Source organism: Heteronotia binoei, chromosome 1, assembly GCF_032191835.1.
Source record: "Heteronotia binoei isolate CCM8104 ecotype False Entrance Well chromosome 1, APGP_CSIRO_Hbin_v1, whole genome shotgun sequence".
Taxonomy (NCBI): domain Eukaryota; kingdom Metazoa; phylum Chordata; class Lepidosauria; order Squamata; family Gekkonidae; genus Heteronotia; species Heteronotia binoei.
In genome coordinates, this window is record NC_083223.1 from 76825419 (window position 1) to 76845625 (window position 20207).

The 20207-nt window shown below is 43.1% G+C and overlaps 1 protein-coding gene across 1 annotated transcript; it reads left to right on the top strand.

Annotated features, from left to right (window-relative positions):
- The first annotated feature begins 6554 nt into the window (after positions 1-6554).
- On the top strand, positions 6555-19021 carry IRAK1BP1 (interleukin 1 receptor associated kinase 1 binding protein 1). Its single transcript, XM_060236296.1, has 4 exons — positions 6555-6939; positions 12360-12425; positions 13547-13677; positions 18194-19021. The coding sequence occupies exons 1-4, from the start codon at positions 6643-6645 to the stop codon at positions 18474-18476; spliced, it is 777 nt and encodes a 258-aa protein (XP_060092279.1). The 5' UTR covers positions 6555-6642; the 3' UTR covers positions 18477-19021.
- The last annotated feature ends 1186 nt before the right edge of the window (positions 19022-20207 follow it).

Genomic DNA, 20207 nt, shown 5'->3' on the forward strand with positions numbered 1-20207 from the left:
TTTATTATTGTTTACTTAAAACATTTTTATGCCAACTTTCCACCCTATCAAGGTCCATAAGGCACGGAACATAAAAACTATAACACAAACAATTAAAATTCAGTTAAAATTTAAAAATTCAGTTAAAACACAAACACGTAAAAATATAAAATTTGAAAATACATAACACAAGAGGGGGGGCAAAAAACCCTGTTATTGGGGGGTATATGACAGATGAAACAAAAAGGTCAAAAAGGCAAAAGACATGGAGAGAGAAAGACAGATGAATCTCCCTGAGGAAGGAGTTCCAGAGTTTTGCTGCCACAACAGAGAAGGCCTTTTCTTGGGTTACCACATATCAAGCCCCAGGTAGCAGGAGCGACCAAAGCAGGGTCTCCGAGAATGACTAGACTGAGCAGGTAGGTTCATATGGGAAAAGGCAGTCCTTAAGGTATGCTAGTTCCAGTCCATACAAGGCTTTAAAGGTCAATACCAGCACCATGAATCGAATCTGAAAGCAAATTGGAAGCCACTGTAGGTGAAACAGATTCGAGTGATATGATCCATACAACCTACTCCAATCAACTCTCTGGCCACAACACTCTGTAACAACTGTAGCTTCTGGACAGTTTCAAGGGCATCCTCATGTAGAATAGCTTGCAGTAAATAATCTAACCTAGATGTTACCAGAGCATGCACCACAGTAGCAAAATCTTTTGTCCAGAAAGGGCCATAGCTAACCCCCCGGTCAAAGCCAGCATTGTCACCTGTTTATCCAACAGGAGGCCCAGGTCCAGCAGCACCCCTAAAATACAATCTGCTTCTTTAGGGGAAAGTGCAATCTCATACGGAACAAGAGATATGCCTATTCCTATGCCAGACCCTCCCCCCACCAGTAACACCCATTTTGTCAGGATTACATTTCAACGTTAGCGCTCATCCATTCCAAAACTGCCTCCAGGCACCTGCTCACCTGCCTCCTGTTATTTACTTGCATACCATGGAAAACAGACGCTAGGCTGGCCAACTTCCAGGTAGGGCCTAGTAATCTCCCAGGATTACAACTGATTTTCAGACTACAGTAATCAGTCACCTTGAAGCAATGACTGCATTGGAGGGTAGACTCTATGGCAGTATACCCTGTTGAGGTCTTTTCACTTCCCAAACCCTTCTGTCCCTAGGCTCCACCCCCAAATCTCCAGAAACTCCCTAACCCTACATTGGCAACCCTCACAGCTGCCTATCTCCATACATTAATCCTTTGTTAAAAGGACAGGACTCTTTTCTCCAGAACTGATGGTGGAGTGGGTTTTAGTAGACAGAAGCAACACTGCCTCTCTGACAAAGGAGAGAATGACATTCTTGGAAACTTTTATTGCAAGGATGGGCATGCATCTGAAGGAGCGCTTTATTAATATTTAACATTCATACAGCACTTCAGGGCAGGGGTCTGCAACCTGTGTCTCTAGAGCCAGATATGGTTTGTTTAAAAAGAAAATGAATTCTTGAAGGTATAATGGAGGGATAAAAGGTATCTACCGCCTAATCAAAGACTTGCATCACTCAATGCCTTATCTACAAAATTTTTACAGATTATTAGTCGACATGTAAAGGGCAAGTTGTATATTTTCAGTTATGCAAATATCCTTTCTTATAATGGCTCTTTGTTGACCTCTTGTTCTGAATTTTGACCCTTCAATTATGAAAAGGATGCAAACACTTGCTTTAGAGTGTTCAAAGGTCACCCCAAAAAGATAGCTCATATAATTACCCCCTTTGCTCAGAAAACTGTACTGAGTACATGGCAAATGTGACATTTGAAGACTTGTTTGGTTCATCATTGAGCCTGTTGACTATTATACCACACTACTTGTAGATATTAAATATTCTGTCTTGGAATAGTACATTTAGAACAGATGACCACAATTTAGCCTTGTGATTACACAGTCCTGACCCTTATACACAGGAACCTAAGTAATGCTTATGATCTTTCTTTGTGCAGAACATTTTATTCCGATGAAAAACAAAATACAAACAACACACAGATGCAGTTGAACAATTCCTCTTTGTCAGAAATTATGTAATCTTTGTTTCCCACTGCACTGATTCCCGCACTGGATCACGCTAATGGACTGGGTATATTGCAATCTTTTACTGCCACCTAGTGTGATTTTTTTGCCACTGCACATCAGCCTACGTTAGGAGACTTCAGCAGTGCAGAAGATTATCAGATACAAGCAAAGCCAGAGATCCTATATTTTGACAAATGCCTAGAACACAGCTGCACCTTTTCTCAGCTCTGTAGCACTAAGACATAATAGGCTGCACCTATCTAAATATTATTATCCATAGTTACCAAGACCCCACCCTAATGCATACAATTGACCTACTAGCTTTCTTAGTACAAAATCTATTTCGATAATTGCAAGTTAAGATAGCACAATGAAGAATGTGTGACACTTCAATGTTATTTGCAATGAGCTCTTGGGAGAATATCAGGTTGCAGAATAAAATACCTTTTTAGAAAAGAAACTCAAAACCTCATTCTCCACCCTGGTGTAAGGCTTGCAATAAGAATCACAGATTTACAAGGGTATGTCCCACCCCCCTGTAATAAGTCTTTGATTTCTTTTAAGTATGTTTAGAACTTAAATTTCAGTAAGAATTTCTTTTGACAAAGGTGGTTACAATCAAACCTTTCAGTCTTATAAACAGCTGTGGTGGGTTACTGAAGGTGAAGGACCAGCAGGACTCTCTCCTCCATAAAATAAAATCAACAACCCTTCTCATTCAGTGCACACTCTACCATTTTTATTTTGTTGTTATCTCCAAGCAATCAAATGCTGGCTCAGTTTTCCCTAATGTGCTGCTTTTAAGCATTTCCAGACATCTTAACACCAAAGCTCCATGCAGACAAGATGACTAACATTCCTATTGATTTCCTGAAGTGTGCTACAGCAACTTTCTCCTTATGCACACTTCAGTGATCATTCTAAATAACAACCCTATCAAAAAAGCACCACACACTGCATAATCATTTTGACTGCAGCATGCAAGTGATTGTTGGTTATGTTACTTGCTGGAAGAACTTAAATTTGCCATCAACAGAAAAATCTGATTTTACTAGACACTTTGAAATATAAATGCATACTTAAACTACAAATTAAAAGAATGTCAGAGAAAGGAAAAGATAATTCTCCACTCGTAAATGGATTCCAATAGTTTAAATGGAGGATTAAAGTTATAAATGTCAGGAAGAAGAAGAAGAATTGCAGATTTATATCCCGCCCTTCTCCCTGAATCAGAGACTCAGAGCGGTTCACAATCTCCTTTACCTTCCTCCCCCACAACAGTCACCCTGTGAGGTGGGTGGGGCTGGAGAGGGCTCTCACAGCAGCTGCCCTTTCAAGGACAACCTCTGCCAGAGCTATGGCTGACCCAAGGCCATGCTAGCAGGTGCAAGTGGAGGAGTGGGGAATCAAACCCGGTTCTCCCAGATAAGAGTCCGCACACTTAACCACTACACCAAACTGGCTCAGGAAGAACTGCAAGGCCATTTTATTCACTGGGGCTTTTAAGGGGGTTTAAACTACAGGGTTTGGAGAGAAAGGGGTTACTTTAGGCAGCCTGTCACTAATAACACAGGTCAAGATGCAGGACAGGAACCCGGAAGTGACCGACAGGCTGCTTCAGGGGGCCACCGCGCCGGCCCCCTGGGTCCCACAACGATGGGACCGATGCCACAGGGACGGGCTCGAAACACTCTATAACCCCTCAAAAGAACAGCAGTCTAGTTCGCTTCCCCCGAGCCCTGCCGCCATAAGCCTCAAGGGGGCTCATTTTGCGGCATCTCCCGGTGGGAGGGTGGCACCCGCACAGGACACATATCAAATGAAAGAGGGGGCACAGGGCTATCAGAAACAGCCGGCGGAGGGAGTCGGGAGCCCACCCCACTGGGGGATCCACACCCCGAAAGTGATGAAGGTGGCGCAAAAACACAGTGGCCCAAAAACTAGGGGCTATCAGGAGGTCCAGTAGTGGGGCCAGGACACTAGAAGCCCTCCCACTGTTGCCCCCCACCAAGCACCAAAAATACAGAGCATCACTTGCCCCAAACAGAGAGTTCCATCTATACCTTGTGGCTAATAGCCACTGATGGACCTCTGCGCCATATGTTTATCCAATCCCCTCTTGAAGCTGTCTGTGCTTGTTGCTGTTACCACCTCCTGTGGCAGTGAATTCCATGTGTTAATCACCTTTTGAGTGAAGAAGAACTTCTGTTTATCCGTTGCTCAGCAATTTAATTGAGTGTCCATTGAGAAAGGAAGAAAAGTACTTCTTTCTCTACAAGATGTGTACAGTGTCTCTGCTCTAGTGCCCTCCTACAGTGTACCACTTTCCCACCATCTAAAGCAGAGATGCTTCTAATATAGGTTTAAAGATTAAGGGACATCTTATGGAATAGTCAGTAGATGGGGGAATTTTTACATCAATACCACCTTTGCAAATGGTCCCTTAGCTGCATTCATACATAACAGCAAAGCATGGTTGACTCTGTCCTTGAGGAACAGCTCTCTTTTTATTCCAAATGACAGTCAGGATTTCTGTAATTCTGCTTCACTACACTGTACTAATAGTGTAGGCATAACTCTCTTGGAGAACTTCCCCTGGAATCTCACTGGAATCTGACTGGCTTCTCAGCGTGGAACCCGTTCTCTCTAGTCTTCTCACTTTGAAAAAAGTAAAAAAAGAGTTTTATTTAACTTTATTTCCCCCTTTCCCTCTCTATAAATAATCTTGGTGTTTCCGGCGGTGATATTTGGGGGATTTTTGGGGACGTCACAGGAAGTGCTGTGAAGTCACTTCCTGTTTCCGGCAGTGGCATTTGGGGGAAATGATGTCATTTTGGGGAAATGATGTCACAGGAAGTGATGTCACTTCCTGTTTCCGGCGGCGCACGCACACATCATTCCCCCCTCAAGGTGTCCCTGGCTGGCCTGCAGATATTATGGCCACCCTAATTACACCTATGGCACTGTCATGCAGGCCTTCAACCGGCCTGTCTTGGAGCTAGTGAGAGTGGCTCAGAAGGAAACTTGCAAACCTCCCCCCCCCCCACCTTTGTTGCCACTCCAGGCTCCATGGGAAGAGATATATAGCAGACCTTGGTTCTGCTGCCATGAGACCAGATTAACAATTAGGTCAAGTAAGCACTGGCCTATGGGCCCCCAAAACCTTTAGGGGCCCCGGGCTGGTTTCTCCCCCCCGACCCAATGATTTTCCTCCTGCTTGCAGCCCTCCCAGCCTGCACAAGCAGCCAGCAACTTGGCTGCTCTTTGCCAGACGTGTCTGGTGTGGCTGCTGCTGGAATTCTTGCCAAGTTTGCTTTTCTCTGCCTCTCCCCCATAGCCAGGGTCGCTGCATGGGCGGAGGCCAACTAGGTGGCCGCCTAGGGCTCCACACCCCCTCTCCCAATGCATCCAGTGCCACTAACTTCCCAACCTTGCGGAGGCTTACAAAGCCTCCGCAAGGTTGGGAAGAAAGCCGGCGTGCTCAGAGCTACCAGCTCTGAGTGCGTTCGCTCCCCACCCCCTGCCCCCACCGAAGCTCCCTGACTCTGCTCCCCCAACCCCGCTGCTGCCACGCCCCAGCATCAGCAACGTCGGGGGAAGCAGCATGGCAGCAAACACGCTCAGAGTGCGCTTACTCTGAGTGCACTCGCTCCCCGCCCTCACCGAAGCTCCCTGCCCCCCACCCGCACTGCTGCCACACACACCCGTGTCGGGGGAGGTGGCATGGCAGCTTGCTTAGTGCACTCGCCCCTGCCCCCCTCACCAAAGCTCCCCACCCCTGCCACACACACCCCAGCATCGACAATGTTGGGGGAGGCGGCATGGCAGCGAACATGCTGAGCCAGTGCCTCTGAGTGCGCTCGCTGTCTTCCCACCCTTGCCAAGGCTTTCCAAGCCTCGGCATGGCTGGGGGGGGGGGTGCCCGGCCGAAAATGCAGGGCGGGGGGAGCATGTGCTGCACACAAAGAATTAAAAAGAGGGGGTGGGTGGAAGATTTCGGCCTGGGGCGCTGGAAACCACAGCACTAGGGCCTGCCTATAGCTTAGTAAAAGGGGCTTTTAAGAAGGTGCCTGCAGGCTACAGCAGGTGCTGTGGGGTGGGCAAACTCGGAGAAAACTTGCAAGGGGGCCTCCAAAGGGTTTAATCTGGCACTGCATGAGGCTCCATAACTAACTACAAACCACTTCTAGAACTTTTCTTGCAGCTTGCGTGGTTATGTGCACCCCCTTCTTTCCTTGCCAAAATCTGAAAATGACCTAAGTAAGCACAGGCTCGGCCTCAGAATGTTAGTGGCTAGAAATAAATCAGTGTTGGGCAGCACAGTCGTAAAATCCACCTCCTCCCCAGGAGACCACAAACTAATGGAAAGGGATGGATGGGGTGTTAAGAACCACTGGCACAATGCGTGGGAAGCTTCTGCCGATGCCTAAGCCTAGAGCGCGGGAGAGAGTTCGTGTTCCGGTCACCTCACGTGATTCTCCCACAACTGCGAGCGCGACTACATTACCCATCAGCCTGCGGACTGACGGACGGCGCGACATTGGTTACCATGACGCCCTAACTGTATGCCCTTCTTCCCTTTTTTGTCAAGATGCCGTTATCCCTGTCCCCGGCTCGAGTGTTTGCAGAGCTGGTCCCTCCACCCGTCGGGACAAATGCTACGGAAAACGATTCGCCTGGAGTGGCAAAAGGGACTCCCGCATTTTTACAGCCGCCTGGCAGGGAGGTCCACGTGAGCGGGACGGCGGAGCTCAGCGCAGGCCCGGATCGGGCAAAGGTCACGATCCGTTTGAGAAGCAAGAAAGCCGAGGCCTCTGCGGCGCGGAGCAGCGTCACTCGGCGCCTGGACTACATCGCCCAGACCGCCCGACAGCGCGGCGGCATCTCGGTGGGTGTGCCAGAGAGAATCCGGACTGAGCGCTGCCTCAACGGCTTTCCTGTTTGAAAATGCGGAGAAACGAGTTCTGTCGTCTGGTTCTGAGTCATTCCTGTGACGAGATGACGCCCCCACCCCGCCTCACTCTCTAGAGGCAGAATGCGCTTTCTGGGATAGTTTAGTAGTGCTGCTTTTTCCTCTGTTAACATCTTTGTGCGTGTGTATATATATATTATGGTATAAGTGTTATTCTGGCATAAAAGAACTAGTAGAGCCCACTTCACCAGAAACATGCATCATAGATTACAAGTTTTCCCCCTTTACTGTCCCATATATATCAGCTGCCCAGTAAGAATTGTCCACATGTAGCTGACAGGTTCACAAAAACTTGAATAACAATTTGTATGGCTAGTGTGCTGCACTTGGTGTGAGATGTTATGAACTAAAAATTCCATAAAGGTATGTTATATATGCCCACCAACTGAGGATCTGGCTCATGTAAATTACAGAGTGGTATAGTTCATGACATTTTGTGTGTGTTAAGCGTTGTCAAGTTATTAACATGAACTTTTATGTTGGAATAAAGGCTTAGAAGCTACAGTGCTATTTCTGTAGTGACAGACAAATAGGGCTGCCCTTCTGGAACTGTTAACACCAAGCATGTTCTAGGAAGGATTGCCTTGGCATTATGGAACTGAATAATTAAACTGGTAGTTACTTGTAAAATGTGTACTTGATGACTTAATGTGTTGGGTTTGCTGCCTGGCAGAGGCAAGGGTTGCCAGCAAACCTCAAGAACAATGTCCTGGCCTTTTAACAGGGGCTTAATGTGTGTAAATAGGCTGAAGCTTTTCATGGCACAGAGGTAAATAACCTCTCTTGAATAGCTGCCCACTAAACCTTTTTTAAAGAGGACTCGTATCTTTTCCCCCTTCCAGGCAGTTGGCAATACTAACTGGAGTTTATAGTCTCAAATGAAAAACTATAGGGATAAGAGACATGAATGTGGGAAAATGTGGGTAATAAGATGTGCAATGTGCAAATATATAAATAAGATCAGTTGTGAAGGAGAACTTAAGAACCTAAGAAAACTGAGTCCTGATTCAAATGAAATCTTTAATGTGTAATGATCAAATACTAACGTTGTTTTAAAAACCTCGGGAGGTGGTGGGCTCTCCTTCCTTGGAGGTTTTTAAACAGGCTAGATGGCCATCTGACAGCAATGAAGATCCTGTGAATTTAGGGGGAGGTATTTGTGAGTTTCCTGCATTGTGCAGGGGGTTGGACTAGATGACCCTGGTGGTCCCTTCCAACTCTATGATTCTACCTGTGCTGTGCTGTCTTTGCATACCTCTTTCACTAACCATCTGCCATGTCCTGCTACTCTTTCTACAACAGCTGTTCATCATTGATCTTCTGTGTAGTCCCGCATGGGGACTGTGCATGAGCAGGCGGGCCATCAGATAGGTCTTTATACATAAAAGCTTCCAGGAGGTGCTGTGTGCCAGAGTCAGGAGCTTGTTGCTGTCCAAAGATCATGTGCTTCCTTGCAGCAGTGCCCTCCTACCCTCAGTACTTCTAGCACCACCAAAATCAGAACATGCAGTGGGGCAGCAGGGAGAGTATGTGTGCCTGCACAGAGGATTGATGATGAAAATAAAGTTGTGTTTACTATTGTTGATCAACTATCTTCTGTGCAAGCACACATACCCTCGCTCCTGCTTTGCAGAGGAGAGAAAGAAAGCCAAGCCTCCCTTCCCTCAATTGACTGAGTGCTCTTTCCTTCCTCCCCCTTCTTTGGGGAGGAAGTGAGGAAAGGAAGGAGCCAGAGATAAAAAGACAAGTCCCATGGCAGCTTTAAGCATTTATTCTAGGTATATGCTTCCATGTGAAACATACTTCTTCAGAGGGAGGGAAAGAGCCAGAGAGAGCATGTGCGAGAGAGATAATCCCCCCCCCTCCAGTTCTAACAGATGCGGGTGGGGGGGGGGGGAGAGAAGCCTAACATCACAGCTTGCAATCTTTATTAGTGAAACGGAGCAAAGGATGGAGAGAGACAGATCCCCGCTTCCAATTCTAATGTGGGGGGGAGGGGAGAACCTAACAGCACACCTTCCAATATTAGTGGAAATGAGTAAGAGTCCAGTGGCATTTTAGCAACTAACAAAATTTGTGGCAGGGCATGAGCTTTCATGAGTCACTGCTCACATCTAGAATGTGAGTCTATCTTTCCTTATGCCTTGGAGAGAGAAGTGAATTCAGATGCCAAATGACAATAGCAGGTATTGGTAACAAGAGAAGAAACGTAGAGCTCAGTTCAATTCAGGAGGATGCCCTGTCTTGAGCTTCATTATCAGTTGCAATTCAGCAATTTTTCTTTCTAATCTCCCTTTGAAATTCCTTTGTAAGAGAACTGCTACTCTTAGGTTAGCAACTACGTCCTGGAAAGTTAAAATGTTCCCCCACTAGTTTTTGAATGTTGTGGTTTCTAATAGCAGTAGAAAGCGTAAGAGTCCAGTAGCATAGTAAAGACTAACAAAGTTTGTGGTAGGATACGAGCTTTTGTGAGCCACTGCTAATTTCTTTAGACATTTCCATTTATTCTTTGCATCCACTTGGATTGAGACCTAGGTTTCCTGTCTTATTGCCAATGCTGATATCTCTGCCTCTACTACCCCTCTACATATCACACTAATCCAGTCAAGCCTGCTATTGCCATTCGGCATCTGAAATCATCTTTATAAAGTTTATATCTCTGGTACTTCGTGTTACATATTATGGCACATATGACCTGGCCCAACAAAATGACATTTATGTCAGATCTGGTCCTAGTAACAAATCGATACTTCTGATGTAAATGGATGTTTATGAACTCTACTAAGATGCCAACAGTGTAATTGTTAATAATGTACTGCAGAACAATTATTTGTTATTTTGGCTAAAGACAGCCTAGGAAAAACACGTTTGGCTTTTAAGTAATGTTGTCTACTGCAGAGTAAGCCAATGCAACAACTAAATTAGAGACGTAAGCACTAATAGTACATGGAAAGGCTGTGATGCTTGAAATAATTATGAAATTATTTCAGAAGCATTGGATGTGTATTTGTCTCCTCTTCTGTACGCGACTAATCAATTTCATAAGCTCTGGCCAGCACATTTACAATATACACAGACTTGGTTTAATACAGCACTCAGAAATTGGAACTGTAAGTACATACAGTGCTTTAAAGCTGTGTCCACACTTTTGTGGTAGCTAGGAGATATTAGCTGTTCAAGAGCATCCTTACTGTCAGGCATAGCATGCTTTGGCCTGCAGCTATCCTGACAATCTTGGTAGTTGATTGATACCATTAAAAATCCAGTTAATGTATGTTTATGGGTGGGGAAAGATACCTACTTTTCCCAGAACACTTTCTGTTTTATGTACTTGACTGTCAAGTCACAACAGGGTGAGGTAACAGGTGGCCATGGCTGCATTGTCGGTGCAGTCAGTCTCAGTCCCCTAATTTATTTACACATTTTATGCAGCATGTGTCCCTTCGAGGGCTTTTTTTATAGCAGGAACTCCTTTGCATATTAGGCCACACACCCCTGAGGTAGCCAATCCTTCAAGAGCTTCCAGGGCTCTTAGTACAGGGCCTACTGTAAGCTCTTGGAGGATTGGCTACATCAGGGGTGTGTGGCCTAATATGCAAAGGAGTTCCTGATACAAAAAAAGCCCTGGGCTCCCTTCTAATTATAAAGTGTGAGTGTATAAAATACACAGACATTCAAAGACATGTTAGGACAGATTACTTTTCATTTAAAAATAACTCTTTTATAGAACTTCTAATAAGCTTGTATAGCTGAGGTATAACTGACAAGTCAGTTCTCATAGTGAATAATGGAAACTAGGACAGTTATTCTTCCTGTTTGCTCTACAGGAAGAACTGAGCTAATTAGGCAACTCTATGACAGCCAGCAAGGGGGAGGAACATCTCAGTTCCAGTCCTGTCTGTTTTGCTGTGTTATTAATTTGCCAATTGGCATCATCCTGCTGGCAGAGCAAATGGGGAGAGAAGCTGTCCTGTACTCCCTTTTATGCACTGTTAAGTACCAATATTTCAGCCTGTGGTTAAAACAAAAAGCTAAGCTTAAGTTTACTATGATTACTGCATGAAGCTGATCTGTGCATTTGATTTTTAGAAGAAATATAGTTATGCTTTGTAACATTGCTATCCATATTCTTCTGGACAGAATAATCAGGAAAACAAAACTGTCAAATTTATTTTATATTTGTACTCCATTTTTCTCCCTAGTGTGGGGGCCCAAGGCAGCTTTCAATGTCATTCTCTCTTCCATCATTCTGCCTTAAACAACCTTGTGAGGTGTGCTATGCTGAGAGTTTTTGAATGACTGAAGGTCACCCAGTGAGCTTCCATGGCAGAGTGGGGGTTTGAATCTTCTGAGACTCTTACCTTACCACTATATCATACTGGTTCTCAGATTTTATAATGTTTTCCTAGTAATCTAAAGGCTTATCATTTATTATTGCACTATTAAAACATGTTTGCCATTAGGCTCTATTTGAATTTATGCCAAAACTTGATTTCTGTTCTATAATATTCATTGTATTCAAATTGCTATAGTACCAAAAAAAGCCCAGCAGAAACTCATTTGCATATTAGGCCACACACCCTGCTGTCACCATTGTTTCACACAGCAGGAACTCATTTGCATATTAGGCCTGACACCAAGCCAGCTGGAACTGCGTTCCTGCTCAAAAAAGCCCTGACTTTATCCAAATAATGTTGCTGTTTCCAAGGTGTAGTAATAGCAAGAACCACAAGAGGGCTGCAGTTGTTAGAAGGGGTTGTCACCTGTTTGATTGTCCTGTAACATTTTGAGTTGAGTGTTTTAAAATTTAAAAACAAAAATCAACCATTCTGCTTGATAATACTTCAGCAACTCATGATACCATCGTTATTACTCCTCCCAACTGTTCTCATAAAATAACTTTTCCAGTGTTCCTTAAATTATGTGTATACAAATTTGTATTGTTCTTTGACAGCAATGTGTAATAATCCAATCCATTTGTTTGATCCTTAGGACTTCCAGCTGAGGGATCAATATGTTTCAGATTGCTACAGATAGTCTAGTATGTCAAGGCATTTTATGACAAAGTGTTTACAAATAATATATGATAGAAAAGATTAATGAAGTCAGTGGAAAAGTCTAGTTAATAATTCCATGAGAAAATTTTACTTGTATTAACACAAAACAGGAATAGCATTTTATCCTGGAAGAAAAATGATTTGTTCATTTTTGCTACAGTTAGTTAATTTAACCTTGAACCTTTATTTAGTTAAATACAGGGTAAATATATGCATAACATCACCTCAGAGTATTATTTTCTTGAGTAGTGTATTTTAAATTGTTATCTTTTATTCTAGGAGGAAAATGTGACTATAACAAAGAACTTCAGTAGAACAGATAATGCTTATAAGATGGAAGCAGAGGTAAATATTGAAGCACAAGCAGTGGTAGTGTATCTGTTAATACCACATTCTGCTAAGCACAGATGCTGTGACAAAAAAAGCACTCAATGTGTTTTTAAGTTTTCAGATATTCAAATGGGTTTTAATTCCAAATATTGCAAATGAACAAGTAAACCCCTTGTTGTCTGAGTTATTGCTGTGAAGCAGAGCTAGTCCAAAGTACTGGTAAAAAGACAGTGTCTTTTGTTTATCTACTGAATATCTTGGGGCGCTGTTCTATATGCCTTTGTTTGCACCTTAGTAAAATAACACAAGAGTTCTATAGTCCTGATTATTTATCCTTATGTAGTTTCAAGATGGTGTAGTTGGTACCTATGGATGCCTGGTATCAAAATTATAGCAACACTGCCAGAATCTGCTGACACCCTCAGACTGTAATGTGATATACTGATATTGCCCTCCCTTATTAGTAATGCTTAAAAGGAGTTAATCTGTGCAAGGCAGCAGAGTCATACCTCCATCATGATACCTTTCAGCACCAGGCAGACAAGATATTACCTGGAACAAAAAACACAGCAAGGATTATTTTCTGTCTGCAAGTAATTCTTCATCAGCTGATGCACTTGGAAATGGGAATCAGATGATTAAAGGATAGTGTTAGAACCCTTAGAATGAGACTTAATTGTGTGTAAAACTTACTTTAAGTTCCTAAAACTCACTTCAAGTTTCTAATCATGACTACTAAAATTATTTTCATAGTAGACTTACCATCATACACACATGATTGGGATTAGTGTCTAAACTATCCTAAAATAACAAAGTTTTAGGAGAAACGATATGTGAGACTGAACTAAGAGCTTGTCAACATTTCAGGGAATGAACAGTGCAAGTCTTTAACAATGTCATTCTGTAAATTCTTTCCTTAATAAGTTTCACTGCGCAATAAAGCAATACCTGTTCTATACCTCAAAATACTTTTTACTATTGTTAGAAGGGTTATCACTTGTTTAATTGTCCTGTAATGTTAATGTTGTAGTTTGTACAGTTCTTTATACAAAATGTAAAGTATTTTATACATTCAATTTTGGTCAAGTTATATCTGAGGAACTGATTTTAACTGCTTTCAAATTCTTCACCTACAGGTCTGCATTACATTCAGCAATTTTGAAAAGATGCAAGATGTTTGTAACTTTCTTGTTGAGAAGCTAGATAGTTCTGTCATCATCAGCCCACCTCACTTTTACCATACAGTGGAGACCATAGATAATCTTCGGTAAGTTATATTCTAACTCCACCCAGTGTAGTGCTTAGTAAATACCAAAAGCAGTAATTATGTTGTGTACTGAGGGAACTTCAGGTAAAGAAGCCAGCATGACATTAGCTAGAATGCAAATGGAAGGAAATTTTGATATGTCTGATCATGTGCTGCAAGCCCGTAGCCAGGATTTTTCATTTGGTGGGGCCCAAAGCCAGGATTTTCATTTTGTGGGACACTTTTTGTGGAGGCCCTAATCATTATGCTTAAGTGTACAACTTAGTTCTGTTGCTTCAGAACAACATTTCTTTTAACCAGCTTTTTAGGTCTGACATAGCAAGACAGGTTTAATTTGGCTGCCTTTTACTGAACAGTAACATCAACATTAATGTGTTAAAAATTTGCAAATGTAGAAGCTATGAGCAGGGTAGAATGCTTACACAGAAGTAAGACTTACAGAATGCCTTGGACTTAAAATTAAAGTTAAAATCAACACTTTCATTAGTAAATGAATAAATGTTCCACTCCCCTGTCAGTCTCAATCTTAAAACACATTGAGAACAAATTAAAAGTAAAACAAAGCAGAAATAAAGCAACGAAACAGAAAAGAACAGACTTGAATGAGGGAGAAAAGCTCCTCTCTTGGGCAAGTGTAAAGTGAAGCCTGCTCAGACCATTTCCACTCAGCTTCATCTAAAAAAGGGGGGTGGGGGGAAGGGGAGGTGTATTTGTGTCGCAGAGAAAAGGTGAAGAAAAAGAGATCAAGCAGCTGACTGCAATAAATCACACCAAGCAAGGGCAGTCAGCAACAAAATAAACTCTGCAGCTGAGACAAGAGTCAGAATTCAAAGGGGTATGCAGCAACTAAATAAGTAGTATCTCTTCCTCCTTTCCACCCCCGAAATCAGAAGTTTACTTACTGTTTTCAAGACTCCTACTTTCTTGCACGCACTTTCCTTCTCCCTCCCTACCCAAAGCAGGAGGAGGGAGGAGTCCTCAACCGATGGAGGGGAGGCTTAGCTTTATATCTCTCCTGCACATCTTTTGCAACCTCAGAAAATAATGAGAAAGACTGGGTTGCAATTTACACAGGGCAGATCTTGAGGACTCCCCCCCCCCTTTTTTTTTTTCCTTTGAGGAATCACCATAGAAAACACATTTGAGAGCTGAAAAGTGCATTACGTTCCCTTCACTAGCTCTTAAACCCTGAACCAACAATCTCTGGCTGCCTTTTCCTTGAGGCAAGGTGACGATGGGCATCTGGACAGCTGATTAGAGGGGCCATAAAGGTAGAATGGGGTTTGATTGGAGGGCCTGGAGTCTCCCTAGCTACAGGCCAGATATGCTGACCAGAGCTCACTTGAAGGCCTTCTGAACGATAGTGATAGCAGCAAAAAAGATTTTCCTTTCCTCCACTGTTGTATCTGCAAAGTGTCATCCAGCAGATTTTTGCAAGTATTAATAGACTGTCTGCATTACGGACACCCAGGATAATCAGTCTTCAGCAGCCTACTGTGACTGAAAGACTGTGAGTAAACTTGCTGATATCCATTGTGAAATAGACTCCTCTTTTAATTCAGTACACATACGGATGCTCCATAGAGCTCTGCCTGGTTTTACTAACATGAATAAACATTATTCATTGTAGCCTGAAGACATGAACTGGGTGCTTGGAGACTGCATGCTTAGCTCTTGCCCATCTTGGCAAATATCAGGCCAAGAGGGTACAGCTGATTAAGTCTAAGGTGGGCAGGACATGGCTGTGTGAGAGATGGCTGTTCCAACTGCAGTTATGAGGTACCCTTGCTTTTAAAGGCCTTCCTAAATCTTAACAGTTTTTCTAATTATTGGCTGGTTAGTCTTCCTTTTTCTGACAAGAAATTTGATTTTTCTAATCCTAATTCAATCTGGCTTCTACACCGGTTTTAATACAGAAATGGCATTGGGTGTCCCACTGAATAGAGAGAGTAAAACATGGCAGTCAAATTAACTGACATGAATTACCAATGGTTAGTTTTGCAAGATCTTCAATAGTTTCCAATATATTTTTATGTTCAGTTCAATGTGTTTGTATTACACAGTCCCCATACTGAAGGTGTTGTAAAGGATTCCCTTGTCACAGTTGAGCTTTATTTGATACTCTGCTCTGTGTACACTCAAATTCAAAAGTGAAGGGAAGTTTTTATAGTTGGCTTTTCTCACTTGGACACAAGGCATTCAGTTAAAAATGTAACAATGTAAGGGTTGTAGAAGAAGTAGGGTTGTAGAACCAACCAGAAGTCTAAAAACAGAACTGAAGCAAGTCATAAGGCATTGTCACTGTTCTCTTCAGTCTCACATGGGACTGCACACACTCAGGCCAGCCACCAGAAGATTTCTAGCTAATTTAGTAACAGAGCAGGAGGAGCTCCTCCCAGTTGGAGTTGATGATGCCATTTTCCCACCTAACAGTCATGTGCTTCAGGGAGGGGCTTATGCTTTGCTTCAGTTCTGAGTCGCAGAGAGGCTGCACACCAGCCGGCATCACCCCACCTCCCTTCTGGAAGTTCTACATTGGATCTTCCAGTAAATTACCCCAAGTCAGTTTGCTAGTCTCCCATGTGGGACTGCACATAATGACAATGATGAAAACTGTTGCACTTGCCTGTAACATGTTCATTTAGTTGTCTCCCTACCCTCCTCTGGCTTTGCCCATGGCCTGCAGCCTGCCTCATTGTAAGGGTGTGGGTGGTGGTGTGGTGTGGGCATTGCAGTGGAAGGTGGGGCGGCGGCAGGCATTTGCCTTTGGTGCTGGGAGGGGAAGGGCCCAGTTTGGCCCCCCCCAGCCTGGCACCCTAGGCAAATGCCTAATTTTTCTAAATAAATCTGTGAATCGTTTAGTATAGTGCAAGTCTATTGCCTATGTAGAAAAGCTTTCTTTAATACAGTTTTGCATAGTTTGCGGGATGTCATAAGAGCGGGAGCCATCCTGACCTCAGGCAGGCCATTCCACAAGGTGAGAGGCCTCAATGGAGAAGGCACATGTACAGAAGGTTTTCTTGATTTTACTCATTTACAAGGTGGCACCTGCATAAGACCCTGCTTTTGACATTAGCCAAACTGCAGCATTCTGCACCAACTGGACTTTCCAAATTGATTTTGAAGGAAGACCAATGTAGAGTATAATGCAATAGTGTAGTTTTGATGTCACTGTGGCATGAATCCAGGTGGCTAAGTCAACCCTATCAAGGTTAAGGGTCCATCTTTTGGTCTAAGCTCATTTGGAAGAAACCCATTTTAGTAAATGCATTAACTTACTTCTCCAGTAATAAAGGTACATCCAGTATAACTACAAAGCTCTTAACTGAGTCAGCAGAAATGCATCAGAAGGGGAGAGCTTGATATCCTTCAAGATCTCTATCTTCCCAACCGGCATTACATCTTTTTTTTTCAGGGTTTAGTTTCAATTTATTCACTCTTAGCCAATTTACCACAGTATCCAAGTGGTTATTTGGGACCACTACCATATCACCAAAGGCTTTGGATAAAGATATAGAGAGAGCTGGGTGTCATCTGCATATTGATGACATCCAGCCCTAAAGCTACAAATGATTTGTCGTAAGGACTTTACATAAAGATTGAAAAGCATAGTGGGTATGAATGCATCCTGTAGATAGGGTCAACGCTGATGACAACTGGTCTCTCCAACAAACTTTTGAGTCTTATCTGTGAGGAAGATTAGAACCTGCTCATATCTCCAAGTCCCTCAGCAAGATGGTATGATCTACTATATCAAAGGCTGCGGACAAGTGCAACAAGGAAGCATGGCCTTTTTCTACACTCAGATAGAGGTCATCAGCTAAAGCCAGCAGAGTTGTCTCTATCCTATAGCCTGGCCTGAGGCGAGACTGAAAAGAGTCTAGAGCAGATGGGTTATCCTGTAGTTGGTCAGCTACTGTTTTCTCAGTCACTTTGCCCTGAAAGGGTGGTTAGAGACTCAGAAATAATTGGCCACGTAACTTTTCTGTAGGGGTGATTTTTTGCTTCTGAATGGCCAAGCGAAGGTACCCTGAATTAGTGACTGATTTATAATAGATGCAAGGGTTCCCAAGTCCTTTCTTTAAGATGTTTACAGACTAAACTTTATCAGAGAAGAGGAATGGAGAAAACCATGCTAAAGAAGTTAGTTTCAATTCCAGTTTCCTTTTAACTTAAATCAATCACTGTCAAAGAATGGTTATAATCAGGGCTTGAATTCAGCAGGAGCTCACAGGAGCTGTGCTCCTGGACCTCCAGCCAGGCTCTGAATGCAGTGGGAAGTCGTCTCCCCGTTGCACACAGATCCTGAGGCATATGCAAATAAGATATGCTACTGAGCTCCTGGACCTTTTCTTCTACAAAATGGCCCCTGGTTATAATGGATATGCCTGTTCTAAACTGCATAATATTGAAGGGTGCTACACAGTTAACAGTTGTTGCAATGTTTTAAGGCTTTGACTAGTATAAATGTCTTTGCATAATTTACTTAGTTGAATCTTGTTTTCCTTCGTTCCAGGCGTCAGGTATGTCTTGCTGCAATTGGCAGTGCACAGCAAAAAGCCCAAGAAGTCTGTCAACTGTTTGGCCAGTCACTGGGAAAACCCTTGTTAATAAAGGAAGACGAAATGAAGGAATGGGAAGGCCACCTAGAAAACCACATCACCTGTCCCTCAGACTCACTGAGTTTGCAGCAGAGACTCCAGAATTCTATAATTAATGTTTCCTCAAGGATGTTTGCTGTCTTTGAGATAAAGGGAGAAAAAAAGAGAAAACATGCTGCCCTTTTAAACATGAACTGATTCCATTACTAAGAGGCTGGTTTAAGATTCTTTCCCTTGGAGAAGAAAAAAATTGGTAGGAAGCTGAACTTGATCTCTACTGTCAAAAAATTAAAGGGACCAATGTAGTAAGAAACCAAGTTGTTTACTGTGCTGCAATTATGTACTGTGGGGATAAAGTGCTAGCTGAGGAGTTGATGGTGTGTAAATAATACAACCCAGAATTGTAGGTGGATAAATTCAGCCATCTCTGTATTATGCTAAAGGTATGCAGCTGTTCCTTCCAGTGGTTTCCTGCCTCTTTTTAGTGCATTACCCATCATTATTTCTGAATTTGGCTTTTAGCTACCAAAATGGTAAACTCAGCAATTGCCTTGTGGTATGGCAGCCAGGACTACTTCTGCACATGTGGATTGTTCTCACAACTGGAAATGAATAAAGCAGTTGAAATTCACACAAAGAGCCATCTGTTCTCCAGAACTTTGTACCATAGCCATTATATTTGCACGTGAAATGTTCAAAAAGCTGTTAAACATACTTGATTAAAACTTCAAAGTGCAATTCTATTCTGGTCTTGCTCTCCAGTTTTGAAAGCTATACAATTATCCAGATTGACTTGTCCGAGAAAGGCAAATGGTTTGTCCTAGCAACTGACTCGTACAGCCCAGGCTAGCCTGATCTCAGAAGCTAAGCAGGATTGGCCCTAGTTAGTACTTGAATGGGAGACCACCAAGGAAGTCCAGCAGCGTGACACAGAGGCAGGCAATGGCAAATATCTGAATGTCTCTTGCCTTGAAAACCCTAGAGTCATCATAAGTTGGCTGCAATTTGATGGCACTTTCCACCACCAAGAATAGGACTCACATTTCTTTAGTATTTTAGTGAACAACAGGGTTGCACTTACCTGTAACTGTAGTTCATTGAATACTCATGCTCACATGCAGGCCTCCTGCAAAGAGCATTTTTTTGAAGCTCAAAATGCCCACAGGTGCTCTATCCCCTTCCCCCAGTGAACCCATCAAAGATGGAAGTCATAATGGCTGAGGAGGGCTGGGTTGATACAGGGATTACAGCTTCCAGCTCTTTATTGGATCTGTCACAGGTGGGCTCCATGAAAAACTTGGGTATATGGCTTGATGTCTCACTTCCTCTGGACAAACAGATGTCCACAGTGGCAAGGTCTGCATTCTATCATTACCAGACGTGTCAGCTGATCCCCATCTGTCTCAGTTGAATCTGGCCACAGTAATTTGTGCTACAGTCACCTCTATTGGATTACTGCAATTTGCTGCAGGTAGAGCTGTCCTTAAATACACTCTGGAAGCTTCAGATGATCTAGAATACAGCTGCTAGGCTTTTTACCACTGCACTGTGGTCTACACAACAAACAATACTGAAGCAACTGCACTGATTGCCATTTGGTTTCCAGATCAAATTAAAGGTGCTGGTTCTAATCTTTAAAGTTCTAAACATTCTAAGATCATTGTAACTAAAGGATCACCTCTAATGCTGTGATCCCTCACATTCCCTGTGCTCTTCATCAGGCAGTCTTTTGTGTGGCTCACCTTTCCTCTACCAGAGAAGGGCCTCCTCTGTGGTGGCCCTGTCCTGGTGTCCTATGAAACTTTGTTAGCTTCTGCAGGGCTTGCAAGATGAAGCTCTTCCAACAGGCTTCTAATTAGTCATTGCATATAGCTTGTGATTTTTGTATGCTTTCCACCAGTCCAGATCATTTTACCGCTGAATTGCTAT